The following is a 22,384-nucleotide window of genomic DNA, read 5'->3' on the forward strand; positions in this document are numbered from 1 at the left end:
ATATGAATCTATGACTTCATGCATTTTCTTTAAATTTCAAAATTTTAATACATCAAATTTTTCGAACACACTGTCATGTGTGTTTGGAAGCTGTGCAAATTTCAACATAAAAATAAGCTTAACGTTTAAATTAACTGTTAAGTATGTCTTTGAATTGTTTATCCAAGTGACCAAAATTCACATAAAGAACTGGAAACAATACTGTTAGATGTTGCAATGATATGTTTGAATATTGAACTATCGCTATGGAGTGGAAATACAATGTCATAAAGATTCATGAAATAAGAAAAACAATAATATATAATATAAAACGCGTTTCGTAAACAGGTAGATGGACGCTTGGACGGAGCTATGTACGTATATAGACGCTTGATCGTCCAGAAAGAAAAATATATTTAAAATTAGGTATTTTAGACGGTACTTGAACAGCAATTCTGGCACAGTCACAATTTAAAAAATTGTTGATTGAAGGATAGCGTTCTACTATTGTCGTTGCGGAACAAATACTGATGATTTTTTCGAAACATTAACTCTTTTCCCTACATACTGAAAATGACGTGACGCGCGGTGTACACTATGGACGGCAAAGTTGAAAACATGAACAATGAATTAATCTCCATCTCTAAGCAATTATTGTATGGTTCAGAGCCCATCTTCGAGCACATCAACAAGATTAATTTCAGGAAAATAAAAAATATGAGCTTCAATAGAAATGGTCGTAGATACCAGAGTTGGTGTAAAGCCAGTCTAAAAATTACAGCGCCCTCACACGCTTACTTTAATGCCGACTGAGCTCAAGAATACTGCTAGCATATTCTGGTACTCTACATTTTAAGCAACTCTCAGGTTTTTGTCAGATAATAATTTTTTGAGAAATTCTATATGTGACCACCCATTTTTCAATGAATTTTGAGTGGTAACAATAGTGTTTTGTAGGGCTTTCGAGTACAAAAATTAGAAAGACGTGTTTGTTGAAAGACTCAAACTTTTGCTATTACTTTCCCCAATGAAACTTTCAATCATTCCCTTTCGAAATAAACAATAAAGATCAGGGGTCACAGTGCAAAATTTGGTACCTAAATATTTGCCGATACAGGAAATTTAAAATCGCCGCCATACCTATGTTAACTTTATGGGGAAAAATAAAATTTCAGATTTTCACAAAAATAAGCTGGTCAAAACTTTAGTTATTCTATGAACTTCAAAATGAGCCCCTAACAAGTGGTAGATATGTTATAAAAGTTTGAGAGTCCGCATATCTATCCCCGAGGCGCATTCTACTGCAATTTTCAATGTCTCTGCATCAAATCACGCTAATTTCCTTGCACAATGATGCTTTCAATGTCTGTGCAACAATTCTAATATCAGGTAGATGCAGGAAACTAGAAAGGAAACAGTGTTCCTTATATCAAAATGTACGTTTTCGAAATACAAAATGCGTTTGGAACACAATTTTCCTTTGTCCTTTGGAAAACTATCATCATGACGGGGTCATTTGCAGCTTGTATCCTCCGGAGTGGAACTTCTTCAAAGTTTAATTTTTTTGACTGAAGAAGCTCGTCAGATACATTTCGATACCGTCAGAGTGACTTTACATATAGTGTTCGTTGGTCGGATCTATTGATGTGAAGCCTTGTCCGTTGGTTTGACATACTGATGTGTCTGTTTTATCTGGAATCTCTGCTTGCTCTTTTTTGGTAGGCTCATCGGTTTCATCTGCTGGATATACCTTTCTGGAATTTGAAAAAAAAATCAAAAACATAAATAAAAACGCAAGAGCAAAACAGGGGTGATAAATCAAAGCAAGGGTGCACAGACATGCGGGTAATGTTAAATTAATACAGTATGTTATGAATCAAAGACAGAGTTTCTGAATTTATTTCATCATGAAATTGAAAATTGTTGATTGAATATAAGCCTTAATCGCCTATTTCCAGAAAAGTTGAAGTTAAAAGTATTTTACCTTTTTGTACTAAAACGATAAAAACAACAATATTCGAGGCCAAAGGAACTCTCTTGTACGTTCATAACTCACATTAAAATTGACCCGCAACTTTCTATACTGGAAGTACGCTTGTCAGTTGTGGTTTGTTTTGATAAATAAACTGGAGAAAAAGGACAAGGCTGATAGACAAAAAACTGGACGTTTGACGCCCATTCCACTTAATGAAACTATGAAAAATTATCACTAATTCCATTAACATTGAGTACCAATATCCATGAAATATAAGAAGATCTATAAAGGGAACACCTGTCAACCTTAATAGTTGACGGGAAACAAACAGAGAAAGACACACACACACACACACACACACACACACACACACACACACACACACACACACACACAGAGTCTGACATGGAGACCTTTACGATATAGAATATGGTGTTCCATAAGTGCCTAGACATCATTAAAACAGGTACGTCGTTTCCGTTGATCACTTTCGGTTGAAAAGTTGTAAATTAAAGGGACACCGCCAACTGCTTTTGAAAATACTTTTATTGTAATTGTCTCTGTCTAAAATTCAGTAGCCAACGAAAGCATACAGGCTGTGTAGATATAGTGAGCACGGACATTTTGACATGATATTGGAAGTACAGAAGGAAACCGTGTTTCACGTAGCAACAAACGTACAGGAAAAAACATCAAAAAGGTACTTACAGGTAAATGAGCTTTAAAAAATACTTTAACGATATAGGCGTGTGAGACAACAAACGGTACTTTTTTATAAAGAATCATTACCTTTTTCTGAAAACTAGCTTTGGGTCATCGTCATTATGTACACAGAGCGCCAGAATGAAGAAAGCTACAATGGCGAATATGATGAGAGTTGTAAACGTTGCGATGTAAGTCTCCGTGAAATCGATTATTTGTGGCGTCGGGGTCTGAAATGAAATATAGAAATGCTGATTTATGGGAAACAAATCACACCAAAATCGGCCGAAAAGGTGAAAATATAGTGTGTGTATGCTAGGCCAAGATGATTACAATAATTTGACAGATTTTGGAACGCGAAAAAATCGTATGTCGGTATCCTTACCACTCCCTGGCTCCCAAGATAAATACCTGAATACCCAATTTATCAGAAGTGTGTACGATCACCACTTGGCAGCATGTATTATGAAAAGGGGAAAAACGTAAAAGTTTTGACAATATCAAAAACGTCCGCTTCCAAAAGCAAAACTTCCATTGCTGTATCCGAAGATAACGGTTCTAGGAAAGGCACAGAGTTGCGTGTGAGTATACTCCCATGAGATGGCTTCGTATGTGTAACGTGTGTGCGATTCTTTCCAAACCGATTGTTCGCCTATGTGGACCTAGAAATTGCTAGGTACTGGTACATTACAAAGGCTTGTGAGAGTTTTAAAGTTTGATCGAACACTGTAAATCGAAAAACAATACATGTGCCCTATCCCGCCGCCCTGTCTTACCGGTCCAGCAGTGATCGTAATCTCCACATCTGTCGCCGATGATTTCATCTCCCAGGTCTGGTCGGGATCCACTTCGACCGCCTAAGTGAAAATGGTATGTCGAGTCGTATGTCGTTAGAATTAGTTGAACACCATGCAATGATTGGGACGATGTGGGTCATAGCTTTTGACCATTCGTCTGACAAAATACGACGATTATCGAAGTGCACAACAACTGCATGCCTACAATACTTCCAAAAATCAAAAATTACGAGTAATTAAAAATAAACGAAAGTCATAGGAGATTTTCCTAAGTTTCGTTTCCTTGTAACTGTGTAATATCTATTAGGGGGAAATCAGTTTTCAGTCCGTTTTAAAGCGTCGAAGGTTTAATAATGTCAGGTCAAATTTTGAACTCGCTTTAACTTGTTCACCCCTATGCCATGTAAACTGGTCCACAATCACTATCGATAACAATGAATTTGGGCCAAACCAGGTTCGGGAAGGGTACTAATACAACTAATACTTTTTGAATGGTATGTTTATCCTTACCAGAATGGTCAAATTCCACACACCGTACAACAATGGGTGCAATTCCTCTTTGATATAAACGGCTCCACTGTATAAGTGAACGTCAAAGTAACCATCAATTGTACTGTTACCTGTGTCTGAAAGGCAAATAGAACAAAATGCCAACGATTTAAATGGATCTCTGTGAGGAATTCGCATCAGGTTCACATTTTTTTTCGGATGCTTCATTAAATTCTGGTGGACTTGAAACTATCACCATGCGCAACGTAGCAACGCGTTACTACGCCTCTGCCATATTCAAGAATAAACATCAAGGGTAAGTATTCAAGTTTTTGGAGCCTCGAAAGAATCTGTTACCTGTATGGTAACAAATAAATTTTCGACATCGCAAATAGCCCGAAAGTCTTTCTCTGAGGCGAGCGCAAACGAGTGCGGCACCCGTTTAATATTTAAATCCGTTCAGCCACGAACACAGGTTAATGATATGGTATGCATATCCAAAGTAATTATATCTATATGGACTAATTGTAGTTTGAAAGTAAAGTCATGAAAATAATGTCAAAAGTCGCGGCTTTAGGGCTTTAAGCAATGTTTATTCTGACAGGTTCGATGTTACCATTCAGTTCACCACTTCACAGAATGAAACCGTCACAACAAGAAAGAAATCTTCCTATAACAACACAAAGTGTTTCCGCATTAGAAAGAAGCCACCACCGCGCACAAGATCTCGGTTTTAAAATTCAAATTGACCTTAAATAATTCATTCCTGGTACTGCATGCTAAAGAAGTTTCAAGTTCGAAATGATTGATGTACCACTCTACATTCGGGACTTACCATTTGAAAGCAGATACACTACTTCATTGGGCGCTGCTCTGTCCCCGTCTCTAGCAGTCACCGTTATTATTGTCGTATTCTGAGAAACAAACAACCATGCACTATTCAATCAAATGGAAACATCATTGGTTTCTTCAGATCGTCGTCATAGTTCTTTCAAAAGTTGAAATTCGTTTGAAATAATGTGGGTTTGTCATCTGGACGGTATGTTGTTTGTTGTTTGTTTGCCTGTCTGTTGGTCAAATACTAACTCCCCTAGGGTTACTGCTATAATCTGAGAAAAAGGCCTTCTTACTTTTCCAGTCTAAGAAGAATCGAGAACCTAAAAAACAACACATACAAAAGTAAAATGTCTGTTCATGCAAGCATACGAGCCCGGATTGTCACTTACCACTGCCATTGTGTCATAAGCCGTACAGATGTAAGGTTCTCCGATCCACACAGGAGGCATATCTTGGTTATCAAGGACCAGGACGGTTACGCTCATGGTACTCGTTAATGGTCCAGGATTCGTTCCTCTATCCTATTTTTTGAAAAAACCGTCAGGCTTAGGATTGAAATTGTCATATTCTCGCATTTTACATGATAATTTTGGTCTATCGTTCTTGTAAAACTCATCAACAAAAGTCCACATTGACTGCAGGTATAATAAATTTGTCAGATGCAAAAATCAAAGTTTTAAACTGTGACTATCAGGATTGTTTAAAACCGCAGTCATTCCGTGCATTTCGCGCAGTCGCCATCGGTAGTGACTTGATAATGAACTGTAATATTTACCGTTGCTATGAGGAGAAGGCCATACTGCGTTTTCATTTCATAGTTTAAGCCGCTGATGAGAAAAACATCTCCCGTCCAATCGCCATAGTCCGTGAGGTGAAATGTACCATTCCATCCCTAGAAATCGATATGACAAACAGAATGCTAAACATAACGTTGTTCTGTATAATGGATTAATTCAGAGCACTATTGACTATTGTTGTGTTGTATGGGGAAATACCACAGCAAAAAATCTTGACAAAATTTTCATATTACAAAAGAGAGCGTTACGTATTCTGTTTGAATTGCCTAATGATTACCCTTCAGTCAGTTTGTTTTATTCGTTAAATGTCATGTCTGTTAGACAAAGAATTGTATACTTTATGGCAATGTTAACTTTCAGGTGTATGACTGGCAGTGCTCCACATTATCTGGCGAATTTATTTGTATTTCAGAGTAATGTCCATTATTATCAAACGCGCTCGGTTTCTCGACAGGATTGTTATATTCCGAAATCTGCTTTGAATATTGGACAACGGAGTTTTCATTATTGTGCAACTAAATTATGGAATTCACTGCCAAATGATATTAGATTAGCTTCGACTATTGGAAATTTCAAGGTGCTTCTGAAAGAATATATAACAAAGAACATTCCGCTGTAATCTTATTTATTTATTTTTGCCAGTTTTGTGACTTGTTATCGAGCCCCGGTGAAAATTACTCATTTGAGTAACTAGGACGCTCATTAAAAGTGTAAATAAATAAATAAATAAATAAATAAATGGTATATTTTCGATTGTCGCTATGTTCTTTTTGGCTGTGCAGGTATTCACTTTCGTCGAAAAGGTGACGATAGGACATGCACAAAATTACCTATCAGTATTGTGAAAACAGTTCATTGTGTCAAATTTTGATCAGATTGTAAACTCTCTCTCCACGATAGTCGGAGAATGTAATTTCACCGTGTATGTCACGTCTTGTTGGCATATGTATCTGCTTTCACACCATCGCTGGCTAAAGAACAACTTTACTCTGGAGTTAAAGGCGCACGTCCAAATTTGAAGCTTTGGACACCGCCGTCATACGTACCTGCTCCTCCACCAAATCCAACGTACCCATTCCATTCGAACCTGAATCCGCATCAGTGGCAGTCACTTTCAAAATGATAGTACCAACGTCCTCGTGCTGTGAGAATTTGATGGTTCGTGTTAAAGTACAATCCACCTCGGAGACAGCTAATCGAATTCTCATTATCAGTGTTTCATGAACTAAATGCAATGAATCTAGTTATTGATCGATAAATTTGTCAAAACATTCAGCTAGAAATGATCCTTTAAAGGGAAGTGGCTGTAAGAACTGCGCTTGGGGGTCGTGTTGGACTCATAAAACCAATGTACACACTGAATCCAAGGTACGATGGCAACTGATGAAACATGTTTGTACATCGTAAAATGTAAATGTTGCAGCTATGTCGACGATATGCATCGAGATATCGTACATGGAATACATTGTTTGAAAACAAGAAAGTCGCACAGGTGCATTGCACGACCCCTTCCCTTTAAGCTTTGGCTGAACAATGGATATAATGGCTGAACAGTGTACCGGAAAGGACACAAGTACACATGTGAGAACAACGCCCCGTAGCTGTAAATCTATTTCGTAATGCTATTGAATTTTTACGCCTGGTTCCTACTACTAATTTTATACTCCATGCACTGCGGATATTTCCAAGTGGATGTCGCTCTTATTTCGACCGAATTCTTACCTATTAGATGAGATAAACTAAAAAAATAAGTTCGCACATTATCTTAAGAGGAAATTCTCAACTTATAGATAGGCCACGCCCATGAACATATATCCCCGTTGTAAATTCCGTCTAATTCTGGTCGAGGCAGTTCAACTAAACTATTTTTAAGATTGCTTTTTGACAAAGCTCTCTAAACGGGACTGTGGGTCATATTCCACAATCCTTTATTGCACAAAACTGTTGCAAGTTTCGTTTTCCCAAGCAATATCAATTCGACGGATATCCATGGTGAGCTGTGCCAAACACTGCGCAACTTGAGTTCACTGAATTGGCAAATTCTAGTTTCTCAGACTTCTTATGAATGAAGTGAGCCCTCTGAGGCCAAGCTGCAAAAACTTTTTTCATGTAATGTACCTTTTCGATATGGAAATACATCATATACACCTACCTCATCGACTTCAACCTCTGATGGGGTGTCGATGAACTCGGGGGCGTTGTCGTTCACATCGATGACGTACACTGTGACGGTGGTTGGTACCTACAATCAGGAGATGGAGAGAAAATTAAATTTTAACTCCTTTTATTAAACAGTTCTTGGTTCTAGATGCATTCCGTATCTCTGAAAACAGAATAATCGTGAACCGATTAAGTCCAGCTGATTAGTTCATATCTGTATTTTGTTGAAGCAACTCGATCAACATACGATGTTCAGTTGTTTCATTCGTCTTATCATTTGATTAGTGTTGACCAACGGGAGGCACAAGTTTACTGTTACAGTACGAAAGACCCTTATATGCATGCATAATGACCCGACATTGATACCGAATCAACCATCTAGAACACATGAAATATTTATTGACATGCCACTATTGCAAGTTGGATGAAACTTGAGGCGCCCTTTGTTTTAGTTTCTGCTTAATTGAAAGCAGGGGCATGCAACGTAAATAAATTACCTGAAAGCGTCTGCCACTAGAGGGCTTAGTTCCGTTCCACTTTTAGTTTGTTCCATATCAGTTTTAATCCTGTTTGTGGCTGTATAACCACAGGGGTCACGTGCTTGTTGTTTATTTGTGTCTGTTTGTTTGTTTGTGTGTATGTTTGTGTTTGTTTATTTGTAATTTTTAATAAAATAACAGCGAAAACCTGTTTTGTTAATATTTGTCAATAAAGAGCAGTTTATTTATTTATTTATTTGTTTGTTTATTAATTTTATTTGTTTGTTTGTTTGCTTGTTTGTTGCTACGTATTTCCGATGGTTAGGGTTAGGGTTAGGCTTTAGTTAGGGTTAGGGTTAGGGTTAGGGTTAGGCTTAAGTTAGGGTTAGGGTTAGGGTTAGGGAAGGTTTTGGGTTAGGGTTAGACTTATTCACTCCCTTATATATTGAGTCTCAATATATAGGAGGAGTGAATAAGCCTAACCCTAACCCTAACCCTAACTTAGGCCTAACCCTAACCCTAACCCTAACCCTAACCCTAACTTAAGCCTAACCCTAACCATCGGAAATACGTATCAACAAACAAACAAACAAATAAACAAACAAACAAATAAATAAACTGCTCTATATTGACAAATATTAACAAAACAGCTTTTCGCTGTTATTTTATTAAAAATAACAAATAAACAAACACAAACATACACACACACAAACAAACGGACACAAATAAACAACAAGCACGTGTCCCCTGTGGTATAACTTCAAGCTAGAGTAATTCTTTAAGTACAGGCTCACTTTCAGATTTACACTTACGTATAGACCTGGTTTGAAACTTTAGAAAGTACCCGTAAGGACAAGCTACTTCTGTCCTCATGTTGGGGAAGCGTTTTATCGATTCGGATGTCAGAGGTAAACATCCTAAAGAAAAAGCCGATTGCGATTCAGTGATTTCAAAGTGCCATTTGGAGAACGATTAATCTTGAAGTGACTGGATTTGCATAGGGGTAATCAGTCCAAGTACTAGCTGTGTGATGGAAATGTTGCAAAACCCTCCATCCACAAAAATTGATTATTTCCTGCTCTTCAAAAGTGCTGACTCGGTTGTGCACTTACCTCAACGTTGACGCCATCACTCAACTCCCACGTTATTGTATGCCTTGTATTTTCCTGTAATATTGAAAATCAGGTTCTTGTAATGACGTAATAACTGACACTTTTCAATTGCTTGGCTTTAATATGATTCCAAATTCATCTTATCTAACCTTCCATTTTTAGGCTATTTGTTATTCATAAGATGCATGGAAGTCTAAACTGGCCGGTTGATACGTACACAAGATTTGTTACAGGTCCGGAATTGACATGAACGGATATTGCAGGTGACCTCTGCAACACCAAAGTTAAACAAGAAAGAGTGGGCACGACTATATAATTTAGCGCGAAATAAGAGTGTCCGTCAATATCATAGGTGAGGGCGTCTAAAACATCCTGATGATAAACACAGATTATGGATTCATATTACTGAATAAAATCTTCGTATAAGAAAACAAAACTCTTAGTATAACGAGTTTCGTTGACGTACAGCTATTGTCGAAGATAGGGTAGAATGCGCCTCGGGAACAGATGTTTGGACTCTCAAACTTTTACAATTCTTTTCTAATATACCACTTGTGGGTGCTAATTTTAAAGCTCTTGGCGTTGTAAAAATTTTCACCGTCTTAGTTTTTCGAAAATCGAAGAATGTATTTTTCCCCATAGAGTTAACACAGGAGTGGCGGCCATTTTGAATTTCTAATATCGGTTGATATTGGGTAATTTGTTTCTCTTGTACAAAAATTTTAACTATGACCCCCGACTTTATTCTTGATCTTAAAAGAGAATGATTGAAAGATTCCCTGAGAAAAGTTTGAGCAAAAGTTGAAGTCTTTCACTTTCGAGGCGCATACTGTCTTAAGGTAATATGCGCCTCGAAAGTGAAAGACTTAAACTTTTGCTCAAACTTTCCTCAAAGAAAATGTCGACCATTCTCTTACCAAAGCAAGAATAAAAATCAGGGGTCACCGTGCATACTTTGGTACTAGAGAGACAAATTAAGTCAGATTCCCCGATATTTGAAATTCAAAATGGTCGCCATCCCTGTGTTAACACTATGGGGAAAATAAAATTATCGATTTTCTAAAAACTAAGATAGTGAAAAGATTGTTTTCACCAAGAGCTTTGAATTGAGCCCCCACAAGTGGTAGGTCAGAAGAGAAATGATAAAATTTAAAATCCCAAATTTCTGTCCCCGCACAAGGTAAATCATCATTATTTCTGATATGAAACAAATTCAAACATTTTAAATTAAAACAGTGAAAACAGCGATGTGAAATCTACCCACCTCATAGTCCAAGCTTTGTCTCAACTGAACGTCGACATGTGTACAGTTGCCTTCATCAGCAAGTTTGAAGAAATCGTCGCCCTCGCCATCTTTGATCGCAAACCTGACACAATCATCGTCGGGGTCAGTTGCGATTAATGTGTAAATGGCAATATCTTGGTGAGAAATTAGGAAAAGGGGATAAAGGTCACAATGACGACAATCGATAGATCGTTGTGTTTTGGTTTATGTACCAAGTTGCTAAACTGACTATCATTTAAATTTATGACATGAATTCGTCATAAACACCAATCATGTTTCATCGACATCATACCACACGACTCCTTAATAACTGCCGACTGAAAATTAGTGGCTTTGAGTCGTGGAACTAAAAGTTATTCTTTTCACCTATATATCTACATAGTATGTATGTATGTAGTATGTATGTATGTATGTATGTATGTATGTATGTATGTATGTATGCATGCATGTATAAAACATTTACAGTCCTAGCATTGCAGTTCATGTAATATATGTCATCGATCTGTTTGTTCAGGGTTAAGAGTTCACAGGTACACTGTAGTATTCAGCATGGGTTTGATGGATCGTCGAAGAATTTCACTAGGAACTAAATCCTCAGTAAGTAAGTTATTCCGTTGCCTATTGCCCCGAAAGACATTAGTGCCGTGTTAGATTTGCCCTCAAACAGAAGACTTCTCATTTATTGTCGGTCGGCTGCAGAAGATTACCGGCATTTAAATCACCAGTGAAATCTCCTATCATCCCCTGGAATTTAATAATGCCACCTGTGTTTTAATAAGATCATTCACAAACAAGGCCAAGGACATTTTCTATACGTGGAACTGGATCCGGATTAACCAGACATGACTTTCGGTAATTTGGATATTTGATTTCTGAAGTTCAAAGCTAGTATTATGGTAACCCAGCTTCTTATCTGCCTTCCCTTATTAAACAGGTGGGAGTACGTCTGCTTTTCGTATACTCTGTGAAAACCTCCCGTCAGCTCCTTTACAACGACAGAAAATTCCACTTGATTCTTTTTGTTCCCTTCCTTTTATGCCTTAAATTTCCAATCATTCCATAATTGAACCGCCGATATTAACGAGAGAAAAAGTTCTCGAGAATGCAGCCTCGCCTATACCAATTGCGGTCCACAAATTTGATATATTTCGGTGGACATACAGACTATCATAATTACGCTTGGAAACTTATTTATCGTTTGTTGCAAAAGATGTAGGCAAAGATCTGTGCAGACAACCAATCATCAGTCGTGAAACAAGATGTTTGCAGACAACCAATCATCAGTCGTGAAACAAGATGTTTGCAGGTGATTCTTCGGCTGACTTTGTCAACATGACTTGTGCAGTACGTGTGGTGGTCAAGTTTTCGATGGCATCGAATTTATTGATAAACTCCTAACTGTAACTATTGACGTATTTCATGGTATTTTCTTCGTCTTTTGTAAAATTTTGTTTTTAGTTTCTTTTCCTACTTCAACTGCATCCAAAATCATGTTAAACTGTCATTCATACAACTCCCTCACTAGATTTACGTGTAACGTTTCATTCCTTCGATTTGTGTTTGTCACAGGTTAAACTGGCCTCTTCAAAAAGTCTCTGTCTGTCGGTATTTAGAAGTCAGTAATATTGTATGTCGTCTTGAAGGAAGCTCAAAGTGTGGTCGTCAAAACATATATTTAATATTCCGTTCAAGGTCAGAACTGATAACGAAAACGACAAGTGACAGTTTCTGGCATTTACCAGAAATTGAATGGCGAGTTCTAAAATACAGTAATATTACGCATCGATAATACTACAGCTAATGGTGTGTTCTGTGGTCACTTCTCATTTCTCCTCGACATAAAAACACTAGATCGAGATATTGCCCCTCTTTAATACAATGCAGTTTGTGCGCTACCCTAAATACATTACTCAAGTTCACTTACTTGTCTGTGTGTCCTCAGGGAACTGTTCCTTGTCCATGTCATAATACTTCCTGGGATTTGTGTTCGGTATCGGCACGAACTCCGGAGGAAAATTTGCGTAAACTGAAAGGTATGAAAAATGGAGAACAATGAATAAAGTGTAACATTTCTATGTCTAATTGTTATCGACCCACACAGTTATGCATGTAAATTTCAGTACCAACCCACTCTGCAGGATCCCTTCCTACACCACCTCGTCGTTATATATCTAACTACCTATCTCCTAGCTATCTATCTGCGTATTTATGGGTCTAATTCCACTTTCTCGTGTAAAAACGTGTGTTGATTTCCACATGATGGTATTCCTCTTGTCTACGCAATTTATATGCACTTTACTTTTGACCCATTTTACGAGACTTCGGGAATAGCCAATCAGATGTTTACAAATTGAAATGACGAGGAAACTCTGTCCAGTTTGTAATGGCTTCAACCCGAAGAACTAGAATAGAGCTTTAAAACTGGTTTGCCAATGTTCTAAAAATAATCAAAAAATGAGTGAAGTGAAGTTGTTGTCCCTTCGAGTTGAGTTATATAATCCCATGAAGTAAATAAGGTCGTTTGTACTACAAGTCGGCATGCAAGTTGCCATAAATCAAGTTGGTTGAAAGTATATTTGCTCAACGGGTAATAAAATGTTCGGTGGAGTCTCGAGACAGCTTGTTGAAGGCGTTGGGACCGTTGCTTTGTGAATACACGTCCACAGGAGCCCGGCGGTACAGTGTCACAACAACCTCAATCTTTGTTCGGAGGCCGTGAAACTCTTGGAACAAACACGCATGCTCGCTGATCTATTTTGTCAGTCATCCTGTTCGGTGAGCCAGTTGTCATTACCTGACCTGCTTCAAGTCGCCCACACAAAGAGGATAGTGTTAATCATTTTCACGCATTCAAAACCTTGTATTTTTATATGTTCAAAACGGTTTATGAATCGTACATGCTGCTCGCATTATCGAGAGTGTGGAACGAGTGATGTACAAATTAGTATGCCTATTTTTGCAACAGGTTGGATATTACTTATAATACTTGGCTTGGATAAGTTTTTTCATCTTTCTGTGTGAATTCCTTTACTAAGATATGGTTGTAAAGAGAGAGAGCAAATTTTAAATGAATCGTGTATGTTAAGCAAAGTATGTACATGTGTCATAACTTTAATACTGTTTGACATTCTAACATGGTTTGAATAAACATTCTAATCGCTTTGTACTTCTTTAAGGCTGGGGAAGTGTTTCTTGTGACATGGGTTGTGATAACAGCCGATTGACCAGTTGCTGAACAAGTCAGTTCGCACTTCCAACTTAATATATTATCAGGTGCAGCCAACGGAGCTATTCATCGAAAAAGCTATTCCAGGAGCAATTTTTGAGGGCAGGGGAAATTTTAATTTTGCTAGGGCAGGCGACATGTTTTTTGGGTGGTAGGGGAGCAAATTTTAGGGCAGGGCGGATATCGGTTGATTGTCCTGGGGACAGGGCTTGGCGAAAAACTTTTTGAGGGGAATTGTTTCCAGGGCAGGGGAAATTGGCAAGTTTTTTTTCGACACAGGGCGAGGGAGCTTCAAAAATTCACAGTGGGGAGGGGAAACAGGCAAAAATAAGTGGGGAGTGGGTAAAAATGAAGTTTGAGTGTGCGAGGGTAAGTCGAATAATTTTCTGTTGGGGGGCAAATTATGAACAGCTAATTAATTACCCTCTTGACTTAAAATTAGTCAGTTCACATTATTTGTCATGCACAATATATCTTATCATAGTAAGGACTTTTTAAAAGTGCATTGTTCGTTGGCTGCACCTGATATTATGATACGGTTGACTTCCGAGCCGTGGTTGAAAAAATATCGATTAATAATCGAGAATTAATCTGATTATTGGGACAATGTTAATACGTTTCCCACACATCGAGTGTCGGCTGAATACCGTAGTAGCCATATTACAGTCGAGAAACCTGATGCGCTCAGTGCCCACCAGAACAAACAAACCTATAACAGTGTCATCGAGTTTGACCCTTGATAACCTTGGGAAAAATCGTCCAAACAGAAAAATAACAAAATTCATGCATAGCCAATATGGTGTGTACGATTACTTTTATCAAAAATCTGACCTCTATCTTGCCAATTTGCGACAAAAGAGCTGATAAATGACGTTCGGTCTTTCGCGGATTGTTTTGTGGTTGAACACCGTGTCAACCCCACTATGTGAATAACGCTGGATAACAACAGCAAAGAGGAGAAGGGGATTAGCAAGACACAGCCTAATGCTATGCCATGGTCGGTTTCAGGTCAAAGTCTCATTCTTGTAAATCAGAATACAATCCTACCTCTTAAAACGTCACCTTTGGTAAACTTAATTTGGCAGTGACGTGAACACAATCACATACCTTTCTAGGCACAAAAACGCCTTTTGTCATGAATGTTCAAGAGATGAGCAAGCACTTGATAAAATACCGATCACGTGATGTTAACATGAACTTTACTTTTGTACATAGGATGTTTTATGATTTGTTGTCAATTCTCAAATTTGCTCATAAACCACATGATAATTCCTGCAAAGGCCTAAACAATAAATGAAATTTTGAACATGTCAATCACATTTCTTACAAATATCTCAGCCGACAGTACATTGGAAAACCGTATAAAGGGCACAATGCAGTATAGTTGACTTGATTGCCGTGTAACTTGAATACCCGTGCACTTATAACAAAGAGGTACAGGTCAGAATGTAATGTGGGGTGCACGTGACCAATTCAACAGCTTTACGAGGAGAAAGAGACTGCCCAAAGACACAAACAAAAATCATAGTAGCGAAAGAGAAAGGTGTCCATTTTTATCTTAGACTCCCTTATCCGTCATATACAGACACGTTCGGTTCTCTTCAACGGAAGTCGGAGTCTATGTACTTCCGCTCAGATTGACTTTGCCTATGGGTCGTCCCTTTCGTTTTGTACACTGCAATGTGTATATGGACTCCAATCGCTATGACACACTTGCTATTAAACTGTCAGTAAATGTTGTCTACGCAGTACAAAAGAGTTCTTTGATGAAGTCTCATTTTAACAAAGTTCATAATATCGGGACAATATTAGGCTTAACAAAATAAAATAGTTGTGCAACCACCTTGTTCTTATTTAGGTTTCAACCGTTTTACGCAACCCTATTTAAATTTTAAATAAAGACTCCTGACAACAGAGATATCCGTAAAGGACTAGATGTGAAAAGCCAGAAAACCAACAAGTCCTCAAAGCAACAATACTAAAGATTTTCATTTTAGCTCGAAACTCATGATACAATAGATAATTTTTGCGGTGTTCAAAGTCAGTGTTCATGTTACCTGTGCAGATCTCGATGTAAAACAACAAGAGTAGGAGGGAAGCTCGTAATCGAAGTCCGTTCCTCACTGTCACATCCATCTCGGGCTCGCATTTACACATTCGCCATCGACAGACTTGGTTATCCGATTCAACAGCAGAATAAGACTGAAAGCAAAAGAATGGAATGTCAGGAACATCAACAGATGGTGGTAGTCAGTACATTATCCTAGCGAAGGCTCAGCCTAGGCGCGGAAGGTATTCGGCGTTCTATTAATGAGGGCAACTACATGTCACGGTGTTAGCAGACGACACCTCGACTCATCTCGCGCCTTCAAGTTGGCACGAAGCCAAATTTGCTGCCTCTAGAACAAAGCATTATAGTAGTGCAAATCCCGCCCACTGTACCTTAACCGAAAACAGAAAGATATTAATTATAAGAAATGATATTTGAGAACTGTTTGAATTCTAAATCGCATCTTGAATTGTTCGTTCGGGCGACTGGGATGAAACTTTCGTGACGTCTTACTGCTAATTTGATATTCATAAAAACCAACATAACTGGAGACGACGCAAATATTTGAATTACTATGGAGCTAAACTGATAACGATTTCAAGTAGGGGCTTGGCCTTCGGGTATTGCGCATCCTTTGTTGGATGGCTTGTTTCCTCTGGTCAACCAGCCAATTTGACCCACAAGGACGTTAGTTAAACACCTGTTACGAAAATCTTGCTGACAGGAGCTGTCGGTGTGAAGTGTTGATATTTACTGCAATCTTCATTCTGTTTTGCAAATTTTAGCTTATATTGGATCCCTCGATGCCCAACTCACTATCAAACCATAGACAGGGTCAAACGGACGGTGCAAATATAAGACGTGCAGAGCTTTGGTTGTGTTCATGCAAATTTTGTATCACATATCTTCTGTGTGAAACAAATTGAAATTTTGGCCCTAAACCGTAGGGGAAAATGCATCATGATATTAAAAATGGTTTCTATGTAACTCTGTAGAATGGTGTGAACTAATGGTTCATTGCGTGATAAATTTAGTTCTAAATTGATTCACTTCACAATATTTTATTTCCCTATGTAAACATCTGCATCCACCTCACCTGAGTCTCAACTTCAACGACGCCATTTTTATTCAACGTCTCGTGTGTGTCCATTGTTTTTACTTTTTACATTATTAAATAAAGGACAATATACGCTTACTTTTCTCTCCTGTCGTCAATGGAAATTAATTTGAACAAAGGAGAATTCAACTATGACCACAATGCTAAACTTGTAGAAGTTAGAATTGAAGTGGACTACTATTATAATAATATAATTACTTCGTTACAGGTGCATGGTCCCCGAATTATCCACAGGAAAATATGCCAAAGTGATAATTTAGAAATATGTATAATGTGTGTGACAAAATTTATAGAGTTATCATAAATATGAAAGATAAACAGAGCTATAATTAATTTCTTCAATAATTAATGGCAAGAGGGGGAAAGCGTCAGAATTATCTAGTATGTTTTCCAATAGCATTGAGTTGTTTTATGAAACTGGACGCGAGTTATATCTCATTCCAACGTTTGTGCTATTCCACAAGACATAAGTGTTCAAAGAGACACGAAATGTATTGCATAGTTAATCCCTTGTAATCTGTATCAGCGCTCGGAAAATATCTCCGGACCGTCGCCTTGACAACGGACTGTAGTTATTGAAACCACTGTGTTTTGATTGCGTTACCAAATTTGTGTGCAGATACCTCGTAACTGTCATGGTGACAGGGATGCGTCCCTACAAGCTGATTGTATGTAACCTGGTTGAAAGGTCATTTTGAAGTTTCGGTGTGACGCGAAGGGCTTGATGTCTTTTTATTTGTTTGTTTGTTTGTTTGTTTCTCACCTCAATAGCACTGCTTCTGTGTACAGTCCGGGTCAGCTCCAAAATTGGAGACTCATTATGATAATGTATTCCGGCATTCAGCCAATCATCGACCAGATTACATCATTAATAACGTACAGGTCACGCTGGGTCACAAATTACCCACCAAGTGTGATCGGCAGTTTTGGGCCGCTTATTAAGCCCCTGTCTTGTGAATTTCGACGAATTTCGACAGTCAACATAATCCACGTGTTCTGCAGAAGGTCATGTCCAACAAGGAGTCCGATTAGTGAACAAATATTCGAAATATTGACGATTCATTTCTACCCCCAGTTTATCGATTTCGCTCAAGTACCGAGAATCATTTTGTGGATGTTCGTCATCTCTATTAGAAATACTGTTATAAAGGTTATTTGTGTAGGTACGCGTATAACATTTTGCAAGAAAGAAGAGCAATGTTAGAGCTTTAAAACGATACCTGTTTTGTAGTTGTCAAACGCAGACTAAAAATGGTACGCGATTTTGAAAATGTGTTGACAGAGTGGCAACACAACTGTTCCCCATACGGTAGAATTTGTATCGCTGCCATCTCCGATACAAATGGGGTATTCTGAACGATCTGTGTAGGTACACGATTTATATTTCGCAGGACTTCAAGCCAGAGTCTAGGAATCACAGCGATGTATGGGGTTTGGTTGTCTTAGCCAGAATAAAACTGGTACGCGATTTTGAAATTGTGTTTTGACAGAGTGGCCACACAACTGTTCGACATTATGACAGAATACGGCGCGGGAGTTCGACACAGTATGGCGTACGTAACGAAGGACGCATGTGGAGGTTGCCAGGAAATACAATTTTTACTGATGGCGCGCTGGCCGCTGATTGGCTAATGAGAGGGGGGAAATATTATGGTATAGCATGTATAGCGTCTCCAATTTTGGAGCTGACCCGGACTGGTGTACGCCACATTTAACATGGCAACGAAAGAGTAGAGTTTCAGGGGCAATACCCGCAGAAACTATGACGTCATTGTCGCAATAAAGGCAACAAGCCTAGTATCCGTATCTACAGTTGCTATGGAAATTTACAATATATATTTCATCTTGAACCGCTGAAGCAATTATAGTGATGATGGTAATAAATGCCGGGCACATACAGTTTATGCTGTCTAGTTGCCTGTATTTACACTAGAAACCTGTAACCTTCGACCCGGGGTTGCATGTATGACGAACTTGTAGATTTTGTGAACAAACAAGAAACACAAAGATACCATGATTAATAATTAAATTTGACGGTATCAGTCTGGTATCACCAAACCCGGCCTGCAAAGCTGAGAAGATGGACCACTTTAACTCTTTGATGAAATGTCATTTTTCAGGTCATAGAATTGGGGGATAATTGTACTCAAGGTTGGTGAAACCATAGAAAAGGGCGGTCTTCGGTGTTAGCTATGGAACATGAGATTTTGTTTACCGAGATGTTAAAATGGTAAAAACGATCTCAGTGTTAAGACTTTTACATGCTGCGCGATTTGGGCGCTTTGCACTGTGCCGGAGTCTACTTACACGTTTAGTCGATCTGTACAATGGAAACTAGGCAAACTGCGTTGAATTTCATCAAGATTATTGGCACGCAAACTGCAACTCTTTCCTTCTTAGCTTAAACTTCATCGATTGAAATTGATAGTAATGCCAAGCACGAAAACTCACCTTCTTCACGTCTGACAGGGGAGCAGGTGACGCATGTGAGCCAAATGATGTTCCACGGGGACTCGGCGCATAAGTCAATGTATCAACTCGCATTAATCCAAGTAATCGTATCAAGTACCTCCAACATCGGTATTTCCAAATTACCTAGGATTCAGTCACCGCAGAAATGCTTCCTCCATCAACGCCAGCATGGAATTCGAAAGAAATCTTGTCCATTCTTGGCAGCCGAACGGCTGCGAGAATTAAGTCCTCCGGCCGGCTGTGAAACGTTTACACTGAACAGTTCGAAGCTCCTCCGGGTGTGTACACAACGCAGCCTTGGAGACCACATGGGCTTGATTTATGGGTATTGTTTTGTGATCAACAACTTACTTCGCTTTTAAGGTTACCTGTACACGGCCAATGTTAACAGAAATAATAAAAAATTCTTGAAATTACTTCGAAATGGGCCATCGGATATTTTGGCAGAATGGAAGGTTCATTTTAATAATGCGCATAATTTGGAATATTCAAATGTAACGTTCAGTGAAATCGATCTACGCTTCGTTGTTTCTGATAGCCTAGGTAATAAATGAGTCACAGGTAATATATTTTTTTAATTAGCTCATTCCATGCGACCCGGTCTGTTTTCACTTATCGGCGAGGCAGTTCTCTGTTCACGTACACCTTGGTCACGAGAGTCCTGTGCCTCGGAACAACAATCGCTAAACAGTCTGGTTAGCCCCACTTTATACTTTTCCAGTCACAGAGTATGGATGGGCATAATCAAAGTGTGATTTGAATTCGCCTACCGATCATTTGGAAGAACGGGTCTTTGGTATAGAGTTCTGACTCCTTCTCACTTTTCCACTTCTCGACTTTACATTTAAAGGCTTTTAAAGGGCCATTCTCGTCACGGCTTCATAGTTAACATTCAAATTGATGAAAATCGGATGTCGCGAAAAGAAAGAAAAAGAGATGTTAGTATATCATTCTTAGTTTAGCGATATGTTTCATGAGCTTTAAGTGTCAATATCCCAATGTTACCATGCGAGTTGTTTGTTTGTTTATTTACTTTATTTGCATCGTCGGTGACTATCCTTGAAAGTGGAATATTTTCTGACAAATAACGTCGCTATCATACTGTTGGTACTTCCGCACAGGTGAATGTCATTTTACCGTATTCTGTGAATTGACAAGTGAAGTATTTTGATGATAATCTTTCAAGGTTTTGTTGACCTTATAGATAGTGACGTCATGCGTAAGAACACTATTCTGTGCCTGGATTGAAATCATTCTAAGCCCTTTCACCTTCACCTGTTTGTTGTAAACTTTCCCACCAGCGTGCTCTATTTTACACCATATATATTTCTTTTGTTCTCTCCTTATTTCGTTTGCTCGTAAATTTTAGGTTAAATGGGACTGAATTGTCTAGCAACACTTGTATTTGATCATGTTGATGCCTGCATCATTGTACAATGTTTTGATGGAGAAACCATTCAAATCCCCCTAAAAATAAATGGTTTCACCCGGAGGTAGTTTGGAGAAAGCGACGTTTGATATAAGTAATTGGCCAACACCGGCGTCTTCAAAAGGTGGAATTCAACACCCAGTAAGTAAATTTGGATTCCGACCTGTAACCCCTGTTCGCCGTGTTTATACTGAAATGCATTTGGAGTCGAGTGGATCGTCTGGCGTCTGGAAATGATGCAGAGGCGCATGTCTGACCGCTACGTACTAAATAAACCTGAATATTGCTGGCGTAGCTCTTTTATCCGTTTGGGAAGTTCTTGTTGACACGTCAAAACATTTCAGATCCGTCCGAGATCTTACTTTTCAAGAGAAGGGCGCGACCTTACTCATACCCGTGTATCAAGCTTCGATAAGTGTGTGTTTTACAGTGCAGAATAATTCCATTTAACCATAGGGTTATACATTATGCGAGATTCCAGACAAGACTTTGACATATATATTTCATTTGAGGTATTGTTACGGCTACTTCAAGGTTGACGAAGTTTTATATTTAGCATCTGTGGGAGTTTTAGGGGGACGACTCGTACAGTTTTATGATCGTAGGGTTTCTTAAATCGATAAACAACATACATGTATAGCTTTGTTGGGGCGGAGCGTGTAATGGACCTGAACACCGACCAATAAGTGCCTGCATGTTAACGTTTCGCAGGAGCGGTGGGTTTGACGGTATAATACTCTGTGTAAAGAGGGGGCTTAAAAACCGTACAGGTTTCTCGAGTGATTTCGCTTACCTGGTATCTAAGCATCGAAAGCACCCCTCTTAAGCACTTTCACTCCAGATCTTTAAAGAAATGACAACGAATCATGTAAACACAAAGAAAGTGTTAATGTCAACGCTTCCAAAGTCGAGGGTTGCCATTTCAACTCCAGAGCAGTAACTCACACTAATGCTGAAAGTATTGTAGCCCGTATAGCACTGTTTTGCTGTCGTCGTTTTATAAGAGCGCACTGATAATATGGTTTTCATGACTTTCATCACGCTGCCATTTAGGTAATGTTTGCCAAAATTAAATCTCTCTCTCTCTCTCTCTCTCTCTCTCTCTCTCTCTCTCTCTCTCTCTCTCTCCCCACCTTTTAAACACACAATCTTAGAGAAGGCACATAGTATTATGCCGTGAAGCTCATTATGTCCTTGTTCATTTTCGGTCGTGCAAGTAATGAACCATGGAAGCTGCGGAGTTGCTAATTGTGGAATATCTTAATTTATCCCTTGTATTACGATTGTTACGGTCAACCTAACGGCTGAAAACTTCATAATACAAGAGCAGTGGCATATAAGTGTATTGGAAAATTAATTTTTTGATGCAAAGGATGAAAACAAAGTTTGTTTTGCTATGGAGACGTACCGCTGCATTTCTTTGCTGTTGTGAGCTACCATAATCACGTGACATATCAGTCGATGCCAACTGATCCTAG

At 38.6% G+C, this 22,384-nt stretch overlaps 1 protein-coding gene across 3 annotated transcripts; it reads right to left on the reverse strand.

Moving 5' to 3' along the window:
- Positions 1-23: 23 nt before the first annotated feature.
- LOC139122821 (cadherin-related family member 1-like) lies at positions 24-20,354 on the reverse strand. 3 transcript variants are annotated; one of them, XM_070688586.1, is made up of 15 exons: positions 20,248-20,354; positions 19,457-19,845; positions 15,896-16,040; positions 12,537-12,638; positions 10,592-10,746; positions 9,328-9,381; positions 7,729-7,818; positions 6,623-6,718; positions 5,555-5,671; positions 5,169-5,300; positions 4,778-4,856; positions 3,964-4,079; positions 3,433-3,513; positions 2,744-2,886; positions 24-1,733 (listed from the first exon to the last, which is right to left on the reverse strand). In XM_070688586.1, the coding sequence occupies exons 2-15, from the start codon at positions 19,547-19,549 to the stop codon at positions 1,592-1,594; spliced, it is 1,545 nt and encodes a 514-aa protein (XP_070544687.1). In that variant the 5' UTR covers positions 19,550-19,845; positions 20,248-20,354; the 3' UTR covers positions 24-1,591. The 3 variants fall into 3 exon arrangements, with proteins under 3 accessions (XP_070544687.1, XP_070544688.1, XP_070544689.1); XM_070688587.1 differs by lacking the exon at positions 20,248-20,354 and having other exon boundaries at positions 19,601-19,761; XM_070688588.1 differs by lacking the exon at positions 20,248-20,354 and having other exon boundaries at positions 12,537-13,869; positions 14,361-16,040; positions 19,457-19,760.
- Between the last annotated feature and the right edge of the window lie 2,030 nt (positions 20,355-22,384).

Source organism: Ptychodera flava, chromosome 22 (genome assembly GCF_041260155.1).
Source record: "Ptychodera flava strain L36383 chromosome 22, AS_Pfla_20210202, whole genome shotgun sequence".
Classification (NCBI taxonomy): domain Eukaryota; kingdom Metazoa; phylum Hemichordata; class Enteropneusta; family Ptychoderidae; genus Ptychodera; species Ptychodera flava.

Bases quoted from the DNA above. Each gene is read 5' to 3' on its own strand.
- LOC139122821 (XM_070688586.1), bottom strand. From the start codon at position 19,549: ATGCGAGTTGATACATTGACTTATGCGCCGAGTCCCCGTGGAACATCA. The intron at 10,747-12,536 runs GTAAGTGAACTT...TTTCTCACCAAG, and splicing joins CCCTGAGGACACACAGACAA to ATATTGCCATTTACACATTA. The intron at 3,514-3,963 runs GTAAGGATAAAC...ATTTTCACTTAG, and splicing joins TGTGGAATTTGACCATTCTG to GCGGTCGAAGTGGATCCCGA.